This window comes from Dermacentor silvarum, chromosome 5, assembly GCF_013339745.2.
Source record: "Dermacentor silvarum isolate Dsil-2018 chromosome 5, BIME_Dsil_1.4, whole genome shotgun sequence".
NCBI classification, from domain to species: domain Eukaryota; kingdom Metazoa; phylum Arthropoda; class Arachnida; order Ixodida; family Ixodidae; genus Dermacentor; species Dermacentor silvarum.
This window is the reverse complement of record NC_051158.1, coordinates 62,358,413-62,384,978: the sequence shown is the minus strand read 5'-3', so window position 1 is coordinate 62,384,978 and position 26,566 is coordinate 62,358,413. Positions and strand designations below refer to the sequence as shown.

Below are 26,566 nucleotides of genomic sequence, written 5' to 3'. Positions count from 1 at the left end.
ACCGTCTGCAGTCACTCTGCATCACAAATTGGCGTCCGCGACAGGAGAAAGCCGTTCGTTTGGATTTTATTGCTAATTCTCGGTTTAAAAACATGGGTAGCACGCGAGAGCTATTGGCTTTAGCGGAACGCATGGGGCTTGAGGGAGCAGAGCTAAAAGCGTGCCGCTCGAGCGCGAGAATAACGCGCTGCGGAGCGAGAAGCGAAAAGAGAACAGATTGAGCGCGAGGCACGTGTTTTACAGTTGCGTCTGAGGGTCGCGGAGGCTGAAAGGGCACGCTCACTGAGAGAGATTTGCGAGCTGGAGTCGTATGCAAGCTCTATTGAGCAAGCGTTTGACGCGGGCTCCAGACTCAGCAGTTCGAAAAATCTGTCTAGCGATTGCCCGGATCGCCGTCGCGGCCTTCCATTCGAAAAAGGCACTAAACAAGAGGGCAGCAGAGAAATGAGCAAAACACGGACCAGCATAGGTCCTGGCATGAACCTCAGGGACGCTGAGGATAGCTCAGGGAGCAGACAGCAGGCAGCTTCTCATGTAATCGAGGCACCCGTGCGCATCTGTGCTAATAAAAGCACATTGAATAAAAAGGCACAAATTCCGTCAGAAAGCCCGACAGGCTGGGCAACGGTGCGCATGGACAATGACCTCGAAGAGAACAAGATCACCAAGGAGGTACGCATGCGAACCTGTGCTAGTAAAAGCACATCAGATAAAGAGGCACAGATACCTCTACAAAGCCCGACGGACTGGGCAAAAGTTCGCATTGCCAATGGCCTCGAAGAGTATGAGGCGAGCAATGAGACGCTCACCCACTCTTCCGGTGTGCCCCTTGCAGTGGTGACAAGTGGCCTCACGAAGTTTGAGGACCACCGAGACAACTCACCTCGAGAGAAGGTGAGCTTGATTGTCTGCATCCCGGAAGACCCGATAGGTCCAATTGCAATGAACGTGAGTACCGATGTACTCACCAATGAGACGAATCCAGATAGCTCACCTCAAGAGGTGATCTTGCCTCTCGGCTTCCATGAAGGCCAAATAGGCCAAGATGCAAGGATGAGTGCAGATGCACTTGCTAAAGAGACTAGCACGAAATCAAAGGAAGAGATCTGTGACTTACAGTGCGAGTCACATTGCCAGTCAGCACTAAGTGATGACGTGCGCATACTAGGCCTGGGTAAATGCAGATTGGGAAAGGCCCTGACAACGTCGCACGATGATTCCGCTAAACAACCCACTGGTGAGAGTCACAACGTAATCTCGAGAAGGTCAGCACATTGGCTAGGCATGGTGACTTTTGAATCAATTCAGCACCTCAGTCAGATTATTCAGGGGCCCTCACGTATGCATTTCACGGGGTGTAGCAAATTGGCTCCGGTGCTGTCATGTCAAACGCAGAAGAGACGCGCTGTTCGTCCCATATGGGACGGAATAACTTAAGATGCCGATCGAATAGCCGATTGCCATATCAGGATTAGACCTTGGACCGAAACGTATTTGTTGGACAACTTAGTTATCAACTATAAGTGCTCTATTGACTAGTTTTTTTTTGTGAGTGTCATGCTTTCTGCACCTCGTGAACATTGTTAGGGACATAGCTTTGGCTATGCGCAGAACATTTGCATAATAATTTTATGCTGTGTATGCTCAGCGAACTTTCCCGGCTGAACAGTGAACGCCCAATGAGTGTTGTGTTTTATGCATATGGGTGAATTGTGCCGCGCACTAGCCACAGTTTTTCCTCTGGAAAAACTTTTCCTAAAAAGGGGCTCTTGTGATGAGTAGTGCGCGACACAATGCGGTGACTTTTGTGGTGCGCGACACGGTGCGGTGATGCGCGACGGTTATATTTGTGGTGTGCGACAAGGTGCGTTGCATTTCAAACAAGAAGCAGACGACAAGGAGAGCGCGCGGCGCTCTACTGCGCCGCGCCGAAAACGACGACGCCGAAGACAGTTCGGCGCGTGAACACGCGGCGCAAGAAAAGAAATCAAAAGAAAGAAAGCCAATCCAATCACAAAGGAACACGGAGCCTCGAGCAGCCAATGAGAAATCGACGAATCGACCAGAGCAGCAGAAAAAGGAGCCGCGCTGGCAGTAGGGGGGAGTAGTTCCAGAAGCGGCACCAGGACAAGGTCGGCCACCGGATCGGGAGTTGAAGACGGCCGTCGGGTTCCGGACCCGAGCCACCAGGACTTCACCCGGCCGGGGCCTCCTGCCAACCCATTCCTGGGCGCCGCTACTCTTCCTGATCGTCAACCGCTGACCGAGGCCGGCAAGCGTCTGCGCCCGTGGGCAGAACGTGAGCTGTCGGGCTACGGGCCCGAGCTCCACGACCAGCTGCCCGGCCAGAACGCCGCCGCCGTCAATCCCTGCTGCCAAGCCGCCTGCCTTCCAGGGCATCGCCACCCTGCCCGATAATCAACTGCTGCTGCCCGAGGCCGGTGAGCGTCTGCGTCCGTGGGCAGAACGTGAGCTGTCGGGCTACGAGCCCGAGTGCCACGATCAGCTGCCCGACCAGAACGCCACCACCGTCGGCTCGTGCTGCCGAGCCGCCTGTCTTCTCCCTCCGAGCCAGAGCTGCCACACTCTGGCAGCCTGTACGACGCTCCGACACAACGTCTTTTGGTGAGACCAACACCGCTTATCTCGTCGTCTCGTCTCCGCTTCGCCGCGTCGAGACTGTAGTGCATACGCACACCCGCAGCCTGCCCGAACTTGCCTCATAACATTAGCCTTACAGATACGTGTTTCCATGTTATCTTTGTGTGTTTGCTTTTATGGGTTAATTTTCGTTTCTAGTTTCATTAAAAGTTTGTGTGTGTGTTTCCCGACAAAGGGCTTTGTCCTCGATTGGGTTCTGGGAGGCTTCGCCTCAGAGAACCGCCAGAAAATATAACACGAAAGAACCTGCTCATCACAGTCCCATGTAATTAAAAAAGTGCCGGCGGGACTAGGTGTCAGCGCAGCTGACTCCCACGCAGCGGGCCCGGTGTGATCCTGGCGGGAACTGGGTATTTTTTTCTCATTTCCGGTGGTAGCTGCAACAAACAACGACGGCGTCGGACACCAGTAGCAGCGGCGGCGGACACCATCACCAACCGAAACAGCTTTTGGAATTAGCGCATAAGAGCTAACGCTGTAAAAGGACGGAACTCTACGTTTACGCGTGCATTTCGTCTGCTGAACAAGATACCGAAGAGCTGAACGAGATAAGAATGAGCCCATAACAGCTTCCGCTGTTAAGAGGAACCGAAGCGCATATGCTGCGCATAAACCACCCATTTTTGGCATCAAATTCAGTTAATTGTGTTCGCCAACATGCGTTGAGGGGAAGTGTTAGTGCGAATCAAAAGATTGCAATGATGGCATTCAGGTTCATAACGTTTTTATGGGTGAAAACACTAATTACTTTGGTCCAAATTTCCATGGAGGAAGTTGTTATGCTTGTACATTATTCGCATTTCTGCGTATTTTTTATGGACTACCTTAGTGGCTTACCTACACCTAAACATAGGCCAGGAAAGTAGCAGTACTCTGCAACTAAAACATACATACGTGTAATGTCTAGCAACTATGTGAGGGAAATAAATGTTGCTCGAGTGCCACGAATCAAAAAGTAGGCGTGGAACGACCCCACATTGAAACAATGAATTTTTTTTGTTTTTGCTTCAACAATGCGGCCTTAAATAACTACATTTATGAGATGTGTTCATTTCTCTGTAATTAAAGCCTGATCGTGTCAGGCTAATAACTGCGTAGGTAAAGTGTTCATTTCTCTGTAACTAAAGCCTGATCGTGTCAGGCTAATAACTGCGTAGGTAAACAGCTTTCTGTCGCAACCTTACTTTCCTAGGAAATATATGTTACTCAACAGCGCATTTCACAGTACTTGAAAATATTGAACAGTGGAGATGATTTCGTCGATATTTCACTAGGTTATCTACGTACAATAGGAAACTGGGCAGGATTAAAGTTTAGGCCGACTTCTAAATATGGCAGTAAACTGGTGGACGCCTTAGTACGCCAGAGAAACAGATTCCCGCCGCTCAAGCGAGAAAACACGCTCACACAGTCGATTACGATTGGTGCAGAGGCCCTTGTGTCTGATCCAAGTTTCGAGACTCAATTCTAGAGCGACATGCACAAAATGGAAGTAAGTTAATGCTGCAAGAATGAACTTCTGTTCACTAGAAATATATGTATTGAGCATCCCGCGTCAAAAAATTATCTCTATATAAACCCGTGTATTTACTTATCATTTTTCCCGGAACCACAGTTCACGCACCAGCAGTAAAAGTTATCGCTCAGCGCAAGGCGCATCTGCATGGTTAGGAACTTACTCAAATGTTATTGTTGTTTCTGTGTAAGTATGCCCTCCCTGAACATTGTGTGATCAGATTGTATGCACTTAGTGCTAAAGCGTCACGCTGCTGTGTGTTTTAAGCCCTTATGACACGTGTTCGATTCCGCCTAGCACCATATAATAAAAATCGGGTTGAAAAGTCAACGAAAGAACAGATACGCCCAACAAATCTAAAATAGCCTAAAATGGCATGCATTAAAATTGTCAAATATATTAAAAACTATATAAATGATATGATCCACCTAGGAGAAAGAGAAATGGTCAACAGTAGTAACCGAAGCAATTTGCACCATGTAAACCTAACGGGTACCTATCTTTCCTGATATTAACATTGCTCATATTTCTTTCTGTTTCAGAAGTTCTGATAAGGCCATAATCTCTAGGTACGTAAATAAAGGGTGATGGACTATTCTTAAATTCGGTCAATGCCTTTTATAAGAAGGTAATATACACTGTACAGTTCATAGGTACAGTGATATACCGTTAGGTTTGCGTATATTTTCTGCTCTCTATTATAGTGGAGAACTTAAAACATATTCATTATTTACTATTCCACTGTATCTTATACTTGGTTGAGAAACATGAATGATTAAGATGATATTTGAGAGCTTCTATGTAATCTAGCTTAGAGAACACTGTATATCTCGCATAATATATATAATTCACATCTGGAAGTATACCTGTCGTCGAAATAAAATTTGGGCATGACTTCTGGGACTCAAAGCGAAGCAGCTGCGGGAACCACAATTAACTCATTCAAAAACAAGATGATGCGGTTCCAAATATAAGAAAACTAATGTGTTGGCACTGAATCATACATGACAACGTTGCACAGGACATTTATCTGAGGAGGATAAACTGGATGTGCACATTAGGGAAATATAATTCCGGCCACAATGGGCACAGGAGCTAGTATGCTCTTTTGGTCGTTTGTTTTGGGACAGTCTCAGGGCTATTATTGACGCTGGTGAGTTCGCACACCCTACAACTAGCTACGTGTCGGCTCCCTCTTACCGCTCAATCGTTGCTCGCAGTTAGATTTACCAGAAGTGGTTCATTAGGCCTCATGGGTGTGGCTATTAAAGCGCAGCTCTTAATCGCCCGTATTGTGGCGAGCGTCGGGCACAGCGAAAGATGAAAGTACAGTGTAATGAAAGCGAACGCGACCGCAGCGGCGGATGAAAGGCGCGAGGTGGAAAGCGGAGAGGAGGGTGCGGCGACGATGGCTACGAGATGGCGCCAGAGTAGCGCACGCCGTGTTATAGATTTGTCGGCCGCGGCTGCTTTGAATGCCGCCCACGCCAGGGGTATGAATCTTCCTATACTTCCCATTGGTTCCCGTGTAGCAGACGCTCAGTCGACGCTAGCGCCAAGGCACACTTCAGTTAGGCCCTAGCGGACGGATGACGGTACTACGGCGACAAAAAAAAAAAAAAAGAAAAGCGGCGTGATTTTTTTTTACTCTCCTTCTTTTGCTATGTCACTTTTTTTCTTAGTTTTTTATGATAACGTTGCTCCGCTCGCTTCTCCTTTCCCTCATGACTTTCCTATCCCTCCTCGCATGTCTCCCCTCCCCTCATGCTTCGCGCAGGGTTTTTTGTTTTATTTCTCTAGCTGTCCGCGGCACGATCTTTTTTTTTTCTTTGTCGCGGGCGTTATCAAACGCACCGCCGGACCAAAGGGCGCGCTCCTCTCCTGTCTGGCCGTGCCAGGCCTTACACCGTGCTATCGTGCTTGTGCGCAGTGGGTTCTTTCTGCGTTTTCATCTGCGCAATCCCGTTCATTATTACGATCAAGCAAGTATGTTCCCAAATATATTACAAAAAATTATTTCACTTGCAACACAACAGTACTTGGACTCACTTTATTGTGTTCGTTTGAGAAAACCAGAATTTGAGCACAGCAGTGCAACACAGTGTGCATAGAATGCAACAAAACGCAGATGGTGTTTCGTGTACGCATATGTAAAAAACATTTAGTGCAATTGCTCTAATGACCAATGCGAAGAATAGCTTCTCCTGGCCTGCTTGTCGCTCGGTCCATGAAATCCACGTCCGTGAAGTGCGCCGAGCATATCCTGCAGTTGTCGACCTTATCTCTGGGCAAACCCATTAGGTCCGTCCTTGCAGCGTAGTTTGAAAACGTTTTTTTTTGAAGAACAGTAAAGATGATAAAATATAACATCGCAGTTGGAACATACAAAACTGACCTCGTTTCGCGTCGCGGCCGAGTACTAGTTCTGATATGTCAACCTTAATTCTAACAAACTCATTTTTAAACAATGGCGACCAATTAGCTAGAAATAAGTGAAAAGCGCACACCTACACATGTGTTCCTTGCGATACGCACAGGTGGTACCATATTTATCAGGACCTTTATGTTCGCTGCTTGTGGCATAACGATTTACTGCATCGTTGTGGAGTCAAGAAAACTGATGTATTCGGACAAGCAGGATTCGGAAGAGAAATGAATATACCAAGTGATGGCTTGTTTTTATTTATTTTATTCTGCCCTGCTCCTTCTAAGGCCTTTGTCTCCCTTCTCCTTTTTCCTTGCAAAGTAGCATGTATACAAATATCTATGCTATAAAATAATTATTTCTTTCCGTCTATATCTCTCTTTGTATCGCAAGGTGTGTGTCACTTGGTATGTGCCCGAACAGGAAAATTTGCAACTGTGTATGTGATATTGCTATGCACCCATACATAGGCAATCACCAAGAATGGAAGTACCGAGTTGATACGAGAGGTATTTAGCCCTAAATATCTGCTTCGCCCACATTTGCGTGGACATCGGCCAAACACACAATACGAAGCAGGAGAAGAATTCGTGCATTGGAAGCGTAGGTTAGCAAGAGTTTGGGAGAGGATGTACCTGATTATTTGAAGCACGCGTGGATGACGCCTTGCACTGCAGGAGAAGATGATGAGGGGGTGGCGAGCATCCCATTCGCACAAGAGATCTCCGTGTTGAGCGGGGCCACGTGATGGTTGCTACGGAGTTACAACTGGGATGATGCGATTACGAGATGTAATGTGTGGTGGTATCATTGGGTATTGTGGTTAGCAGCAATATTTCCATTTTGTGCCTCTGAGAATCAATCACTAGGTTTTGTTATTAAGAGATAATATGGGACTGTTGAGTTGAAGCTCTGAAAAGAAAGCTATCGCTGACTTTGGCAATCATATGCAATGACTCCTGCCACTGTTTCTGTTTTTTGTTTGTGTTTTTTGAGGAAACTCATTTCTCTTGTACGCCAGCATGTTACCATGGCTAGTTGCGCAAAATTTATGTCCATGTGTGTGATTTGTAAGAAAACTGGCTTGTTTCGCTTGATGCTCCTGTAGTTACTGCCGGTGTGCCATTGTGTGCGCTTTCTAACACAGGCTAAATACTTATAACTCATTTTCTTTGTTTACAGAAAGCAAGTTGCTGATTTCCTGGTCCGCAATAAGGGATCTGATACCACTATTGTTGTGGAACCTGCAACACTCCGTAAGATTTTTTAAAATAACGGTGTTAGGCAGCCTGCTCTATTCGTCTGTTTTTTAAACGTTTTCTGCTAGTCAGAGCCGTACGCGCACTATTACTGTACTTCTGTAAAGCGCATAAATTACACACATACTTGTAAGGGTTTCGATAGAAGCATGAGCTAGTAAATGGTAGACATTCCACCAAGCTCAAAGACAGAATGAATCCGGCAGAACGAAACCAACCATATGGAAAACACACTTGGACACATACCATATTAAAAGACACACACACTTATAGACATGTCAAGATTAAAAAGGTTTTGTTTTTGAAAAAATGCGTTGGGAAGTATGGGGGCGGTCAATGTTCTCAATTTAAAAAATATATATACTTTTTATTAGATCTAGTGCCAAGAACAATACTATCTATTCTTGTGAAGTATTTACAACAGCTTTCGCTTTTACAGCTACCACGCTGGTAGCGCTTAAATGGCAGTTTGCGAGAAGACCTGATTGCTTTCTTATCATCAGGCACTTTCGCAATAAGAATATGTAAATGCATAGTATTATGTGTGATACACTTCTAAAACAACCCTATTCACAAATAAAGAGCGTGATAAAAATGGTAATGAGGAATATATACAAATCTATAAAAAAACGGTTGTATCTTGCTGTCTAAGTGGCATCAATATGTAAAATTGGCTACATTCGCAAACTTCGTTCTTTATGATCGTCTCTCTTCTGCGAAAAAGCAGTGCCGCGAATAAAAATGGGTAGTCATAACCTAATACAGAGAATACATTGGAGATAAGCCATTTATATTAAAAAGATAGAGATATTTCCGAGTATCCTGATATTGTGCTTTTGTTGTTGTTAAGTGAATATTATAATGAACGGAGTTGTCATACTTACACACAAAGGGCACATACAACCGCAAATATACATAAAAATCTATAAATATATATCATCAGCAAGCGATGTTGCCCAGATGAACAAAGGGTGTAGAGAAGCAAATATGACCAAAGACATAAAGCAGAGGCACTGAATTGTACAATGTTGACAGAACATTATATCACCCACTGTTATTCTTAAGGAAACTTAAGAGTGCATCAAACTTAGCATGCACCGTACGGCCAAGCCTAGTGGGGCGGTATTGTCCAGATAAGCATATGCTGAAACAAAAGTCCGACCGACGTAAAAAATCACAGCATATCCACGGGGTGAATGATGATGAGTGGGCGAAGCTCCGGAGGGAATCATCGGATCTCCCGCTTAAGGGGACGCTAGCACAAACGCGTTAGAAACGTGCAGTACTCTCTAGTAAGGGGGAGTGGCCACAGCGTCTTACGCAGCCATTTACACATGCCGGAACGTGCACCGCGTTTGCCGACGCCATCACATGACTGCTGAGAGAGTATACCCCCCGTATTCATAAACGCTCCTCGACTTGAACTTGACTTGCCACCGCTTTGGGCAGCGCGTTCGAAACGCGTTGAAGGTAAGGCGGAGAGGCCACAGCGTCTTACACCAGCTTCTTACACGGGCCGTAACGCGCTAGCACAAACGCGTTAGAAACGCGCTAGAAACGCGGCCTTTCGTTAATGTTGGGTATTTATTGCCATCGTGGTGCGTGTGTCCATGTCCGCTTCGTGGCGTAGTGGGCTAACGCCGCGCGCTCGGAAGCGAGGGCTCCCTGGTTCGATTCCGCGCTACGGACACAACTTCGGAATTTTTTTTCTCATTTTTCTCAGACTGGTTACACACTACTACTACGACGACGGGGACGAACGGGTGCCGCTATAAGGAGCTTCGCCCCAAAAACCAACGAGAGTCACAATTTCGCAGGCCACCATCTAGGCTACACTTACTCTGAAATCAATGGTCATTAAAGAGCAGAGTAATTTGTCCTTTCCTACAGCCGTGTTTGTATTTTCTATTCAAAACTGACGGAAAAAAGCTATAAAACGTAACTTTTTGCTGGGAAAATTGTTCTAATTCCAAAGGAACTACTATAGTGTAAGCGAAACACAAAACAAGAGTAGACAGGACACCACGGTGGTTACACAGAACTTCTTCGATACAGTCCGTAGAAAACCAGAAAATCAATAACAAGTTTTCAAGCGTCCAAACTCTTGATAATAGATAAATTTATTATATTAGAACTGAATCTGACTTCAAATTACAGATGCAGTGCATCAGTTCAACAATTTATGCTTTTTTTTTTCTTACAAAGATGCCTGCAAAAGTACAAAAAGTTGTAGTTTTCTTTTTTTTTAGAAACTTGTTTTTGTGTAATGGATGTTCAAGATGGCAAATTATTATTGTTGTTGCCGTAGCACCCACACACCCAATCATCCAGTGGGGTCTTTAAGTGACGAGAGCCAGCACAAGGCATGGTGATGAGCAACCACGGAAAATGTGCGGCGTACAAGTAGGGGCGGAATTTAGCCACTGCCCAAACTAATGTTGGGCACTCCTGTTCAGTGATTGAAACATTTCTCTCTGCGGGTGACAGGAAGCGGCTGGCGTATGCAATTATGCTCTCTGCGTTACGATGCGATTGAACGAGTACAGTCTCAATTACATGTCGATGGGCATCCGTATGAAGTTCAGTGCCGGCAGGTAAATGATAATGAGCCAGCAATGGGGGGCCGTTAGCAAGCGCACGAAAGCGGAGAAGGCTTTGGTTTGAGCAGGGCGCCACGTAAATACAACGTCTTTCGTTGAGCGGGTTAGTGGTGTCGGCGAAATTCTCGTAGAAACGACGGAAATATAAGCACAGTCCCACAAAGTTTCTTACGTCTGTGGTAGAAGACGGAACAGGAAAGTTCAGGACAGCGCGAACCTTCTCCGGGTCGGGTTGAACACCAGTGGCACTGACAAGACGGCCAAGAACGGCAATTTGACGACGTCCAAAGGGGCACTTGGATGCGCTCAATTGCAGGCCGGCGCGTTGGAAAACCGCCAGAATGGCGGACATATGCGAAAGGTGACTTGCAAAAAGTTGGTGAAACGACTATCACATGGTCTAAATATCACAGACATGTGGACCATTTATAGACACCAAGTAAGGAGTCCATCATTCTTTCGAATGATACCGGGGCATTAAAAAGGCCGAACGGCATAACTTGAATTGGTAGAGGCCAGCAGGTGTGACAAGGTCAGTTTCTCACGGTCCATCTCATCTACCGAGATTTGCGAATAGCCTGATCGATGGTCTATGGATGAAAGTACTTGGCTTCCTGGAAGCAGTCCAAAGCGACATCAATACGCGGCAAGGGGTAGACATTCTTGCGCGTGATTTTATTGAGATGCCCGTAATCGACCCAAAAGCGCCAACTGCCGTCATTCTTCTTGACAAGGACAACAGGGGACGCCCACGGACTTGTCCGTCAGTGTGCGATGGAATCGCTCTGTTAATTCATTTGATTGGGGATGCTAAGCAAATGTTGTCTTATGCACCGTGGCCGAAGCTCGCAATGCGACTTTGAGCATTGTAGACAGAAAAGCCTTACCGCGATTACTGAGAAGGACGCGAGATGCACCATGACGCAACACAATGGCTTGCAGAAACAAGGCGGCAACTTCAGAGGCAGAATCCGAGTCTAGAGGAGCGGTCTCTTCGTATCGTGTAGGACGGCCGACAGCTGTCACGATCCATCGATGACCTGCTCGCGTTATGGGAAGAGGACCGACTAGGTCTATCCCAACGACGTCAAAAGATGCCTCGGGACATGGTAGCGGCTGTAAAAGGCCAGAAGGGGGTGAAGTGGATCGTTTCCGGCGTTGACAAAGTGTGCACGAAGCGAAGTACTTCGCCACGAAGGTAGACAGGCCAGGCCAGAAGAAACGGCCCCTAACACGGCTGTAAGTTTTCTGAAAACCCAAGGGGCCAGCAGACGGGTCGTCGTGAAAGGCTTCGAGGACTTGCGAACGCAGTAAATGGGGTAGAACGGGAATCCACTTGTGTCCATCGGTATTATATACATAACGGTTCAGCACAGTGTTTTCGAGTTTAAACTGCCTTAGTTACTGACGTAATCTGGAATTAGGGGGAGGAGAAGCTCCGCAGAGGCGTGGAATAATCCGGCTGCAGTATGGATCGTCGCGTTGACATGAAGCGAACTGAGTGCAATGATTGGAAGATACCGGGTCAGTGCAAACGGTGTCATCGTGGTTGCGGCCCGCCTCGGCTTGAAATATTCGAGCCTCAGGACTTTTGTAAATAAGTTTTCACACACACACACACACACCCGGTCAGTGGCAGCCAGTGATGATAACACAAGCGATCATGCGGCGTCAGCATCAGGTGACGAAGATGAAAGTGGCAGGGAGCAGCGAGAGAGAGCATCGGCATCTTGATGTTTTTTGCCAGACTTTACACAACGTGAAAAGTGTACTCTTGCAAACGGTGTATACAGCGGCCAAGGCGTCCAGACAAATTTTCAGTGATGATAACCAGCATAAGGCGTGGTGGTGGGTAATTACAGTGAAGTGTCGTCCATGTATATGTATTCGCGAGAGGAAAGGACACAGAAGTCCGCTGATACAGAACGGCACCTATCCTGAAGCGGCCACAACAGCCAACGTCGTTCACCTCGTCTCCTACCCACAACCATTCCGAAAATGAGCGTCCGATCTGATGATAATGATTATGGAACCAACATTTCAAACACGTGTGGCAATGGGTGTATGATCTGATGAAGATCGGGCGCCCATTTAAATGACTCGCACTTGCACTCAGTATTAGAAAAGCTGGGGCGCTATAACCTAAAATGATTCCAAACTGTTTTGATTCCAATTTCTGCAGTCAGCCTCCACGATTGGTCAAAACATTTTCGGGCCACTCCCAACTTCGCCTGTCTGTCACGCGACGTCACGAAAACCGCGATAGCTCCCCATCTGATATAACGTGTACACACTGATTATGCATGATTAAACCGCACAAAAGAAAAACAATCATTCCTGATTCGACGCCTTTTCACCATTAGCCCTCTGCTATTGGTCCAATGTTTTCCGGCTACGCCCACTTCACCTGTCTGTCACGCGACGTCACAAAACCGCGAAAACTCACCACGTCAAAGTGACGTGTACGCGAAAAAAATGCATTAATATGCCGAACAAAACTGAAAATGTTTCTGAATACCCACAGACTGCCCCGTTCCGAAAGGAGTAGAAGATGGCTGCCCGCCGATCACTCAGGCCCTCGCTACTCGCACCTGCCGGTGAGCATGTATTTATTCACGCGTGATAAACCTTTTTACGTGGCAGTAAAACGTTAACTAGCCCTTTCGGCATGCATACGGCATCACTCTGTCAACTCTTCCTTGCTGAGGATGCGTTTTAGCGGCATTCTTATCCTTTCGTTGCACACCGCCGCGATTTTCGACAAGCCACCGCAAGCTAAGTAAGGCGAAGCGGACCAATCGGAGAAGCCGGCGCCACCCTCTTTATGCGGTTATCTATTTTCACTGTGGTGGCTCGGCCCCATCGAAACCCTCTTTACTAGAGCGTGCTCCTCGCCTCTTGTCAGCCAATTAAAAAAAGAAAAACCACTGAGTGCGGACAATGTTATTGGTTTTGAAAGCGAACAAAGGTGACCTCCTATAAACGAAAAGAGTGTTTGAATGGGTTGTTCAGACAACGCTGCGGGTGAACGCCCGATGATTGCGTCGGTGGTTACGTAAATGTGATGTCAGGAGTCTGGAATCAAAACCGTTTGGAATCATTTTACGTTATGGCGCCCCTTGTGTACTTCTAGCAGAAGAAAACATAACTTCGGGACATGGATGGGTGTGAAAACTGCCCTGTACAAAACCGCAGCTTTTATGCATAAGTTGCTCGTATTTAAAGGTTCCTGTCAAGTTTCTCAGCTATAACATACGAGTACAAAGATATGCAGCTGGTAATAACTTCACATTACGTTAGAAAGAGACACAGTGAAGCCATCAGCTCATATCAATTATTGTTGTTGGACTTCCATATTAATTCAATACCAGTGGAATCCACTATAGCAAGATACATGCATGCCGTGGTGTTAAAAATATTGCATGCACGTTGCATTAGAACTAGTGTCACGTGTGCGCTATTCTGAATTAGTAACGTTTAAAATGACGTCATTCAATATTAGGACTGCATTTTGCAGCGACTGACGTGACACACGTAAATAGGGAAGCATTGCTACTGCGTGGAAAATGCAAGGTCCTTCAAGCTTTGGTGATTGCCTGCTTACGGCATTTGACAAAGGAAACGGTGGTGAGTACTATTTTCTGGATTGCCCTGCTGAACTCCACCACGAGAGGTACGGGGATCGATACCCCGCACCTCCACCAAAAATGTTACGGGGAAAATAAGCAAGAAATATATTTACACTGTATTTACAAGTATGGCAGCGGCTGACAAGATCATAGCTCGCGAAGTCCAGAGCGTCGTCTTCTTCAAGTCATGTCCAAACGTCTTCTTCGTCGCTCTGTCACAATATGTTATTGTGGAATTATACTACAATGTTCCTGTAGCCATATATTATCTGGCTACACAATAATTCTGTGCTTTTATACTGTATACCAAAGAGTGTTTCTATTTTATTAAGATATGAAAAAAAGTCACATGCAAAATTTATTATTGCCTGCAGTGCCATCTAGCGAACAGAGATCATTTAATTGCATTTTACTTGTCACGAAAGATCTGCGGCAGTTTTTCTTGGGAAGAAGATGTCGCTAGCAATGCAACCGCTCCTCGAAAGGTGGCGGCTGTGCAGAACACCTGCTGGGGCTGCAGACGAATCGATTCATGCCTGTGTCCGACATTATAGTGAATGTGAACAGGTGGTAAGGCGTTGCCAATTATTATTGCTCTCGTCTTTAAGATACCGCGGGGATTCTCAACTGCTGGAAATCGATATTGGAAAAGTTGCGGAATGGAAATAGAACCTAATTCATGCAGGCAAAGCAGTCATGGATTCTGAAGATAACATTATCGCGGCTTTCTGCCAAGTTGGCCTGATGCTTTTCAGATAGTGAAAAATGCTTCTCCCTACGCATATAGAAAGTGTATGTTACTATTTGAGCAACCCTTTGACCAAAGTAAAACACAAATTGTAGCAGTTGTACTTCTTCACGCTAACGCAAGAAAAATGCTGTACTTTATTTTTCTTGCCAGCAATCTTTCACTCAGCAACCTACGGCGTTGCTGGTCACTGTACACCTTGTTCGACATTTGAGGCTATTTTTATAATTATGTGGCAAGGCAGAGTGTGAAAGTAAAGTCTAGTGCCCGGAAAAGGTGCTTCATGGCGGGAGCAGCTCCATGACATAGCCAGCCTTCCTTGAATATCAAAGGGGAAAACTTACCAGCGCAGAGTCGCTAGTAATGTTAAGATTTTATTGAAGTGTTTTGACTACAGGCAATCTACCAGAAAAACCATTTTTCGTACTGAATTTCAACATTGAGTATGAAGTTTCTCAATAGACGTCTTCGGCCGACTCTGAACGATACGAAGTAAACCTCAGTTGTTGGCTTAGATCCCGAGCACTGGACGATGAAGTTTGGCACGCTACTCTCTTTCGTGTCAAACTTTTGCCAGAAGAAACAAACCGATGAAAGATATCCGGCTGCAGTGGTGTCGATCATGTGATGTAATGCCGAATAAATTCACATCTATGGCTCACATATCAAAAGAGTTATTAGTAGAAATTCCAAACAAAGTCTTGGATAGCTCGAAGTGAAACCCGCTTTCAGTTTACTGCCTGGAGTTTTCCCCTATTAATGTACAGCTTTCCGGAGAGTATTTTCCGCTTTTTATAATGCGTAGTCTTGATGTGTGTTGCATATTTAGATAAGAGTAAATATAACGGCTTCCTTATTGTTTTCTTCCTTGGCCAAGTGGGGCTTATGCAATAAATAATGTAGTGATGCAATAAAACACGAGTTCTCTCTCGTTGTCTGCTCTGGATGGTCGTCTATCAGTAGGCCTAGACCACGATACGTCCCATGGGCGTAGGGTAGCGTTTCGATCCCTATATAAACATTGAAATGACCTGTCAATAAAGGGATAATGGCTTCGGTCATTAAATTTATATATTGTTGTTTTGAAATGCAAAACGGCGTTCGTGGTTTCTTAGAATCACGGGCTATAAGTGAATTTTCGGCTGCGCTTAGAAAACACCGCCAAGTTAAGTTCGACTCCTGGTGGCAACACGAGTGCATGTTCGCCACCGATTCCCATTGTGTACTACGTAGTTACTCAGGTAGTGAACGCTACATGTGTTGTAAAAGGTGGATATAATCCATAAGGGGCCCCTATAACACCCAGAGATCGAAAATTAATTGTTCAGTTGCAGTTGTGCACGAGTCTACAACGAACACGTAGTCGCGAGAATTTTTGGAAATGATGCCGTAATAGGATTTGATGATCGAAACGCGGCCATCACTCGTTTTGCTGTTTCCTTCGCTACGCTCCGTCCGTCGGCTGGTCTCTCCCCCACGCTGAGTTCTCCTCCAAATGTCCCGTTACATACGTCACCGCCAGTGCGCTTTTCAAAACGCTGTCCACTTCCAGATAACGCAAGTCCACGCTAGCGATAAACATACCGACGGCGAGCCTGGCTCCAGTGCCGTAGAATTTCAGCCGCGCCAAAGGTGTCGTAGAGAGGACGGCTGTTCGGCATACATGCTACATTGGTGTCGAAGTGTTTCTGACAATCCATGCTACCCCACATTTGCAGGGATTGTCAAGGGGCCGTGTTGTCTTCAGTAGCTTGGAAGCAGATGCCTCTTTTAAAGTGAATGTTTCTTTCAGAACATTCCCAAAATTTCTTGACCATGGCTGCTGGCGGGGCGTGGGAGCTGTCTTACAGAATAGCTCGTTTGCAGGGCAGAACTACAATCTTTCTACCCTTACCGTCCAGGCAGTTGGCCTTGTTAACGCTGATATCATTCATTGCCTACTTTAACTGTTGTGAGCCTATCTATCTATCTATCCATCCATATATCCATATATTTATATACCTAGCTTCTTACGCCGATCCAGTGGCAAGTTGTCTGCCTGACTGAGGCCATTAGGTATGTGCTCTAGGTTGTGATGCTGTCGCTGTCGCACTGTCATCATTCCAGCTTTGTGATCTCACTATCGCGTGCAGTCATCGTCACGCCTTCTTCCACAAACCAGTGGCGCAAGTTGACTAATAGTTTGGGCCACTGAGTGTGGACTCTTGATTGTGATGCAGTCGTGGTGGTCACCTTACCATCATTCCAGCTTTGTCATCCGACACTCGTCATGCCATCCTGGTTGTTCAATTCTCATCGTTCCAGCTCGTGATCTGACTTTCACCTGGCTGTCGTCGCCACGCGTCCTACTACTATCCAGTGGTAGAAATTCTGTCAAAGCTTGAGCCACTAGTTATGTGCTCAGGGTCGTGATGTCGTCGTGGTCATTGCATTGTCGTCACTCCCGCTGTGCATCCGACTCTCCTCATGTTGTCGTCACCATGTCATCGTCGTCACACAGTCGTCATCACTCAGTCGTTTTACTGTCATCACTTCGATAACGTCACCCGGTTGTCGTTGTTCCCTTGACGTCAATATTTCTTATTTATTGTATATTAATCACTCTGCCGTCACTGAATCGTAATTAGGCCGTCCGTGCCATGCTATCATCCCCAGACAGTCGCTAGCATACCTCCATTGTGAGACCGTTGTCGCAATGCCTTCGTGGCCCTGCCTTCATCGTCACTGCAATTCATTAATCCGGCCCTCGTCATAACATCGCCGTCATATACTTTTTCTGTTACAGTCACCGTCACGCCATCGTCATCATATACTAGTCGCCAACCCATTGTCCTACGGGCGCCGGAATCGCCGAACGGTCTCAAAAACTTGATCAACGCTAGTGAGAGCGTAGCCATGACGGAAATTCACCCTGAAGCGGGAGCCATTGGTGCCGCCATGTTCGACAACGTTATTTCTTAGCGTCCTTAAGCATTACGAAGGTTAAAACAGCCAAATAACGTACGTTATCATATCGCACGTAAGCCACAGAAACGAAATTACGTGTGGAATATACGCAGTGAGAACTGTGCTGTTTCTTTACGTATGCAATGCGTTTACGTTTAGTTGGAAACGCTATTCTAAAACTGCCTAGTTTGCAGATCTCCTAGCGGAATTCAACGCGCAGGCTGTGCAGGGAGGGCGAAGGTTGCACTGTAGATGCGTCGGAACGTTCCACGCGTGAAACCGCTGGACTTCATTCGTCCATGATGCGTCCATGAGTCGCAAAGGTGGGCTAGCTTGGACACGGGTAAACGGCTAGCGGTCACCAGCACCACGCCGACGGAGGTGGGCAATCGTTTTAGGAACAGTTCTAAAAACAATCTTGATCGAAGGCAATTGCCTTGCCTCAAGGAGCTGTTAAAAGCGACGCAGGAGATGCAAGGTTTGCGATCCCCGAGCTCTTCCGTTTGGAGAAGCTGCTGCAGCCGTCACTTTTCCGTCATTGTCGGGCGTTAGACGAGTTCGCTATTAAGGATGTCGACAGGGTCTGTCGCCGGGGGTTGAAGGACGACGTCACGAAGCTCGGTGCAATCTCGGACGGCAGCGAAGATACGAGATGGTTGAATTTTTTAGTCTGCGACGTGACCCGTGCTATGGCGAACTGCCTGTTTACTTGAGCGATCCATAGTTGGCGTCCACTGGCCAGTACTGGGGCAACCTCAGGGAAAGTGCGGCCACATCGTGCTGTGGTGCAAGGGTTGTTCGATCGCTGTCATCTGTGGTGGTGGCCCCGCGTTGCGGTTGTCGTCAGCCATGTCCGTTGTCCGTGGTCACCAGTTTTGTGGAGTGCAAAATCAATAACGACGACGAGCCACAATGAAGAGGAGTTTAACTTTACCTAACAGAAGACCCTAGCTCATGGTCATTCGCCTCGGCAGAAGAAATCTTGAAAGAGCCTAGCACGGGCCGCGGTTTACATAAGCTACACGGCCGCTTCGCTTTTTTGCCAATGGCTTTTCCCTAGCCAGCCCCCGCTTCCCTCATCCTCGTCGACGTCGATGCTGCTACAGATTTCTTTAATAAAGCAAATATTTCAAAATTTTAATGCCTACTTTCTTAACCCTTAGACAACAATCGGACGCACACCTCTAACACACTACTGAAAGGTAACGCAATTGTATAGAATTAACAGCTATCCGTGAGGTATTGACGCACCGTGGTAGAGGACTACCATTTCACACTCTAGGTCAGTTCTGCATGGAGTCTGAAAATCATTGAAGAGAGGAAGGAACGAACGACTTCTTAGAAAAAATGTTTTATGAGGAGCCACACGAGAAGGGCCACGTGATAGTGCTCGAGAGGAGACCGAGCCATTGCGGAATCTTAGGCAATGAGTCACCATATACAACGTTAATGTTTGCGTATACTGACGCTCCCTTAGTAAGTATTTCGTGGCCCGGCACGAAGTTACGGTACTGCGCTATTTAGTGATACGAACAGACTACAATTTCCATTTGGCTAATCGCAACTCTCACCAAAAGATGTTTTCACGCTATACCCAAGCTTAACATTCACGATTCCACCCAGAAGAAAGCGACTTCGTACCTCATTGCTATACAGACTGATGCTTCAGCCCAAATGACCCTAATTATTAGGATTGTTATAGCGTAGAGACAATCTTACACGTTGTCTGCGACTACCCTGGTTGCCACACAGATCACCAAACACTGCATAACACTTTGTCTGTTTTAAACAGGAAACACCTTTTGTAGCGGAAGATACTAACGCCGAGAAACAGCAATCTAAGCGCCCTGCGCGCAACAGGAGCACTCTTGCCAGTTACACACGAGAGCGGCTTCACCGGCAAGCTCGTGACCTATATGACTGGCGCCTGCCATTGTGGTTTAGGTGTATGGTGTGTGATCCGAACACGTAGCCATATTCACTTAGTTCTGCGTACACTAGCGTCGTCATCCGCACTCCTCCTATTTGCATCTGTGAGCTGCGTATGGATAGCCCGCATTTGCGACCATTCGTCATGCACACTTTACCCCAAGGCGAGCACAATAATTTCTCCCACAATTTCTCCCGCGTCTGTTTTTCTGACAATAGAATGTTCTATCGTTAGATTGTATGAGTGCTTGATACTTCGCGTGAGTAAACATTCATTTGCTTATATCGCCCAATAACTCTAGCCTGTGTTCTCGTGTCGTGTCCTTTACCCTATCCCATCTGCAGTGAAGGGTAACCATCCGTTATCGACCGGGGTTGACCGCCATAGCTTTACTTCGCTCTTTCTCAGATATCACTACGACACTTTAGCAAGTTATTCAGTTTATTTTACCATAGTAAGAGCGCGTGTGCTGTGAAACCGAGCTATGCAATTGTGCACTGTCGCTACCCCGATATTTCGGATTCTGCGAGTGGGCCTGTACCTAAGATTTCTTGGCTGGTGATCACATGCTTCGACGGTTTGCGTTTCGGCTGCACCGACCGCGTTCAGGTGGTACAACGCTGCGAAACACTCGAGCGCCTAGCGTCAAACACATATTAAAGAGAACGCGGAGCACGACATTCACTAGTGCACATACGATGCTGTCGGTGTTTCTATCTACTCTGCAGCTTTATAACACGAATGTTATAACACGAACACACATGTCTAAATATAATGTCTTACGGCCGACCACCAGTTCTACATCAGCGTCGCAGTAGCACATAGTCGTATAAGTGTCCGCGCTCTCTGGGTGTACCTGCGCTCCTTTCCTGGCACAATGATCCGACTCAATTATTTATAGAGTGCGGACGTCTAGCCGTAAACGCTACAAATAGACAAATGTCAAATTTTGTACCAAATGAAGGGAAGAAATTTATCGTCGAAAATTTTCTGGACCCCAATAATAAAAAAGGTTTCATGCATGTGCTCTTCAATTCTGCACTTGTTTGTTGTGGTTAAGCAGCTACAGGAAACAGAAAATTTGGATGCTTAATTGGAAACACGGTATTTGGACGATACTCAGTGTGTCTACCAAATTAAATAACTGCTATTATCAGAAAATAATGCAGAAGAGAATAACATTATTTGGCTGATAATCTTCAATATATAACCCTCCTTGTTGTATACAGGCAATCACACGGCTGTGTAGTTTGGGAATTCTTTTCTGGAAGTCATCTTGTCCGACATTGTTGAGTTCCTTCATCACAGCTTTTGCATGTCAGAAACTGATCCAAAATGTTTTCCGTTTAATGTCATTTTGACCTTTGGAAAGAAGAAATAGTCTGATTGGGCCAGGTCAGGTGAGCATAGCGGATGGTTCAAACATGTCACCTATTTTCTTGCCAAAAATGTCTGTACTTGAATGGCACTGTGGCACGGTGCATTGTCGTGCAACAAGAACCAGTCACCTGAATGAACCATTTCCGGACGGACCCGTAGCAAGCGCGCTAAAAGATCTCTGTGCATCGTATTATTCACAGTTTCTCCTTCTGGAATGAATTCATCATGCACAACACTTTACCAGTTGAAAAATATCACTTGTATTGTCTTCACACGAATTCGGGATGCGGAATATTTTCTTGGTCATGGGGAATTCTTCCCCATCCATGCTGCTGATTGTCTCATTGTGGCAAGATCGTGCGCGTGAAAGAGTAATTCATCAGCAGTTATGATTTTCTTAAACCATTCTGCGTCACTTTCGGCCAGTTGGACCCACTGCAGATAGGCTGACACCGGGTATTTCTTGCTCTGCTGTTAGACTGTGAAGCACAAATCCGGAACAGATCGTCCTCTTCTGTAGATATTGTTCCGCGATCTTCCGAACAGTATCATTATCAATGTTCAAGTCCTCCGCAATCATCCTGAGGGAATCGCAACTATTTTCAGACAGCTTTTCCTGCACTTTCTGAACATTTTCATCAGTTGGAATGGTTACCGGACGGCCAGGTCTAAGGTCGTCTGTGACCGCATCCCGACCCTCACGAGAGCAAAGATGCCGTGCAAAAATGTTCGCTCGCGAAAGAACATCATTGCTGAAAGAGGTAAGAATCAGGTACATGGCCTCCGTGGCTATTTTGCCCAGTTTTACACAAAGCTTGATGGCTACTATCTGCTCCACTTTACTATCCTTGACGAACATACAAAACACAGTTCGCTGAAATCACTGTAACTCAAAATTCCGAACATTGTGCATTCGTGAATTCTTCACATAATGCACAACGCACTCGCCACTAAAAGCTACACGCAATAACCGCTTGGTGGCTCCATCGGTTATCTAACATAAAGTCCCTTGATGTTCTGCTCTGTTTTAAGTAGCAACATCTACCTCCGTCGGCAGCCATGTTCTTCCTAACCTCCTGAAGCGGCGTATCCGCGTAGATTGCATCCGACCGTCAACGGCCCCATCTGCACCGCTTGAGCCAAATATAAGTCTCAGGCATGGGGTCAGAGAGTCAAATAGAAACTCAAAGCGGCTTAGTACTGCACTGTCGAGGCAGAACGCGAAAGTTGTCTTTACGGCGACGCCTGCCGCGTTGTATTGCGGTCACGCCGCGCTCGGGCCGACCGCAGAAAATTCTTCACACAAGGAAAAGACAAAAAGATAAACGCTGACAGAAACACTACTTACTATAATGCGTCTTATGCCTGACCTCAAGCTAGCTCGCAGCCGCGTGCGAGTGACTGCGGCGGAACAGCGTTAGGGAGAACATGGCTGCCGAAATGAGCGCCGACCAATGAGATTCGTCGGCGGCGCTTGAAAGCTTGTCGCTACTTAAAGAAAGCAAAAAAAATATCTGAGGACTTTAATCTTACAGTGCTGCCAGTGTTAAAATTTATTAGACATTCTGTGTATATCAAGGAGAATGAGTTGGGCGGTTGCGCGGCATGGCAAAAGATCAATACCGTCCAACACCATCACATAGCGTTGAACTCGTGGCTCGTTCTAATGTACAGTTGGCTGCCCGACACTCTACCTTCGCTTAGTTTTGTTGCTTAACAATTTTCTCGATCTTATGCGCACCGCAAAGACTCAGAGTGGTGGCGTTGCTTAACGTACGTGAAAGACGAAGATTGCTAGAGAGTTCATATTGAGAAGACGGCAGCGAGAAGAATCTGCTGCTGTCACCCTAAGTACCTTGAAAATCAGATGAATGACTTTGCTTACCTGATTGCTTATGTTACAAGTTGTTCACACAATTTTTAAATGTATTTATGGATGGCCATTTTGACCAACCTATTTTCAGCCCTGAGCACCTGCATATTGTGGAGCTCTGTTTTCACTGCACCGAATGAAGAAAGCAAATTCATAACTGCCCTTTCGTCGTGTACAAAGGATATGGAGGACATGACAACACACAGTAGTAAATGCGAGGTATATGATGCATCTGAGAAACGTCAAGAAGAGAAAGCCAATGAGGAATTGTTGAATGCCCACGGTGCCGATAGCCAACCGTAGGGTTTCTTTTTCTGGTATTGAGTGGCTCGAATCAAAATAACCATGCTTTCCTTTCTGCAGATTTGTCCGAATAAATATGCGAACCGCATTACACTGGCGATCAATTCATGAATACAGTATTCCTTTTTTTCGTGAAAAACTTGGCTATCCTATTGAAAAAGCCCATAAGGCCATAACTCTCATAACCGTACGTAACCTATAAAGGGTGTTCCACATAACTTGAGCCCAACCTTGAAAAAACGCAAAGTGTCTGGAGCGACCCGTCGCGCGGCAATTCTGCGTGTATTCGCGGGTTTTTTTCAGGCTCAGAAAAAAAAACTTTTATGTAGCACGTATTGAGCAACAGAAAGCTGTAGCGGGAGCTCTTCATGTTGCTCTGTGTTTTTCTCACTCACACTTTTTGTCTCATTATAATATTTGAGCAGTTGCTTAATTGATAAAGCTAAAGGTGCGTTGCATAAAGGTGCGTTGCATTTCAAACAAGAAGCAGACGACAAGGAGAGCGCGCGGCGCTCTACCGCGCCGCGCCGAAAACGACGACGCCGAAGACCGTCCGGCGCGTGAACACGCGGCGCAAGAAAAGAAATCAAAAGAAAGAAAGCCAATCCAATCACAAAGAAACACGGAGCCTCGAGCAGCCAATGAGAAATCGACGAATCGATCAGAGCAGCAGAAAAAGGAGCCACGCTGGCAGTAGGGGGGAGGAGTTCCAGAAGCGGCACCAGGACAAGGTCGGCCACCGGATCGGGAGTTGAAGACGGCCGTCGGGTTCCGGACCCGAGCCACCAGGACTTCACCCGGCCGGGGCCTCCTGCCAACCCATTCCTGGGCGCCGCTACTCTTCCTGATCGTCAACCGCTGACCGAGGCCGGCAAGCGTCTGCGCCCGTGGGCAGAACGTGAGCTGTCGGGCTACGGGCCCGAGCTCCACGACCAGCTGCCCGGCCAGAACGCCGCCGCCGACAACCCCTGCTGCCAAGCCGCCTGCCTTCCCGGGCATCGCCACCCTGCCCGATAATAAACTGCTGCTGCCCGAGGCCGGTGAGCGTCTGCGTCCGTGGGCAGAACGTGAGCTGTCGGGCTACGAGCCCGGGTGCCACGATCAGCTGCCCGACCAGAACGCCACTACCGTCGGCTCGTGCTGCCGAGCCGCCTGTCTTCTCCCTCCGAGCCAGAGCTGCCACGCTCTGGCAGCCTGTATGACGTTCCGACACAACGTCTTTTGGTGAGACCAACACCGCTTAACTCGTCGTCTCGTCTCCGCTTCGCCGCGTCGAGACTGTAGTGCATACGCACACCCGCAGCCTGCCCGAACTTGCCTCATATCTTTAGCGTTCCAGCTACGTGTTTTCATGTTATCTTTGTGTGTTTGGTTTAGGGTTTTCTTTTCGTTCTAGTTTTATTAAAAGTTTGTGTGTCCCAACAAATGGCTTTGTCCCCAATTGGGTTTTTGTCCCCGATTGGGCTTTGCCTTTAATGGGGCTGTCCCCCAATTGAAGAACCGTCTGCAGTCACTCTGCATCACAAATTGGCGTCCGCGACAGGACAAAGCCGTTCGTTTGGATTTTATTGCTAATTCTCGGTTTAAAAACATGGGTAGCACGCGAGAGCTATTGGCTTTAGCGGAACGCATGGGGCTTGAGGGAGCAGAGCTAAAAGCGTGCCGCTCGAGCGCGAGAATAACGCGCTGCGGAGCGAGAAGCGAAAAGAGAACAGATTGAGCGCGAGGCACGTGTTTTACAGTTGCGTCTGAGGGTCGCGGAGGCTGAAAGGGCACGCTCACTGAGAGAGATTTGCGAGCTGGAGTCGTATGCAAGCTCTATTGAGCAAGCGTTTGACGCGGGCTCCAGACTCAGCAGTTCGAAAAATCTGTCTAGCGATTGCCCGGATCGCCGTCGCGGCCTTCCATTCGAAAAAGGCACTAAACAAGAGGGCAGCAGAGAAATGAGCAAAACACGGACCAGCATAGGTCCTGGCATGAACCTCAGGGACGCTGAGGATAGCTCAGGGAGCAGACAGCAGGCAGCTTCTCATGTAATCGAGGCACCCGTGCGCATCTGTGCTAATAAAAGCACATTGAATAAAAAGGCACAAATTCCGTCAGAAAGCCCGACAGGCTGGGCAATGGTGCGCATGGACAATGACCTCGAAGAGAACAAGATCACCAAGGAGGTACACATGCGAACCTGTGCTAGTAAAAGCACATCAGATAAAGAGGCACAGATACCTCTACAAAGCCCGACGGACTGGGCAAAAGTTCGCATTGCCAATGGCCTCGAAGAGTATGAGGCGAGCAATGAGACGCTCACCCACTCTTCCGGTGTGCCCCTTGCAGTGGTGACAAGTGGCCTCACGAAGTTTGAGGACCACCGAGACAACTCACCTCGAGAGAAGGTGAGCTTGATTGTCTGCATCCCGGAAGACCCGATAGGTCCAATTGCAATGAACGTGAGTACCGATGTACTCACCAATGAGACGAATCCAGATAGCTCACCTCAAGAGGTGATGTTGCCTCTCGGCTTCCATGAAGGCCAAATAGGCCAAGATGCAAGGATGAGTGCAGATGCACTTGCTAAAGAGACTAGCACGAAATCAAAGGAAGAGATCTGTGACTTACAGTGCGAGTCACATTGCCAGTCAGCACTAAGTGATGACGTGCGCATACTAGGCCTGGGTAAATGCAGATTGGGAAAGGCCCTGACAACGTCGCAGGATGATTCCGCTAAACAACCCACTGCTGAGAGTCACAACGTAATCTCGAGAAGGTCAGCACATTGGCTAGGCATGGTGACTTTTGAATCAATTCAGCACCTCAGTCAGATTATTCAGGGGCCCTCACGTATGCATTTCACGGGGTGTAGCAAATTGGCTCCGGTGCTGTCATGTCAAACGCAGAAGAGACGCGCTGTTCGTCCCATATGGGACGGAATAACTTAAGATGCCGATCGAATAGCCGATTGCCATATCAGGATTAGACCTTGGACCGAAACGTATTTGTTGGACAACTTAGTTATCAACTATAAGTGCTCTATTGACTAGTTTTTTTTGTGAGTGTCATGCTTTCTGCACCTCGTGAACATTGTTAGGGACATAGCTTTGGCTATGCGCAGAACATTTGCATAATAATTTTTATGCTGTGTATGCTCAGCGAACTTTCCCGGCTGAACAGTGAACGCCCAATGAGTGTTGTGTTTTATGCATATGGGTGAATTGTGCCGCGCACTAGCCACAGTTTTTCCTCTGGAAAAACTTTTCCTAAAAAGGGGCTCTTGTGATGAGTAGTGCGCGACACAATGC

The 26,566-nt window shown here is 46.9% G+C and overlaps 1 protein-coding gene across 1 annotated transcript; it reads left to right on the top strand.

Moving 5' to 3' along the window:
- The first annotated feature begins 217 nt into the window (after window positions 1–217).
- LOC125945647 (uncharacterized) lies at window positions 218–26,566 on the top strand. Its single transcript, XM_049667854.1, has 2 exons — window positions 218–1,538; window positions 26,309–26,566. Exon 1 carries the CDS (start codon window positions 445–447, stop codon window positions 1,435–1,437), a length of 993 nt encoding a protein of 330 aa, XP_049523811.1. The 5' UTR covers window positions 218–444; the 3' UTR covers window positions 1,438–1,538; window positions 26,309–26,566.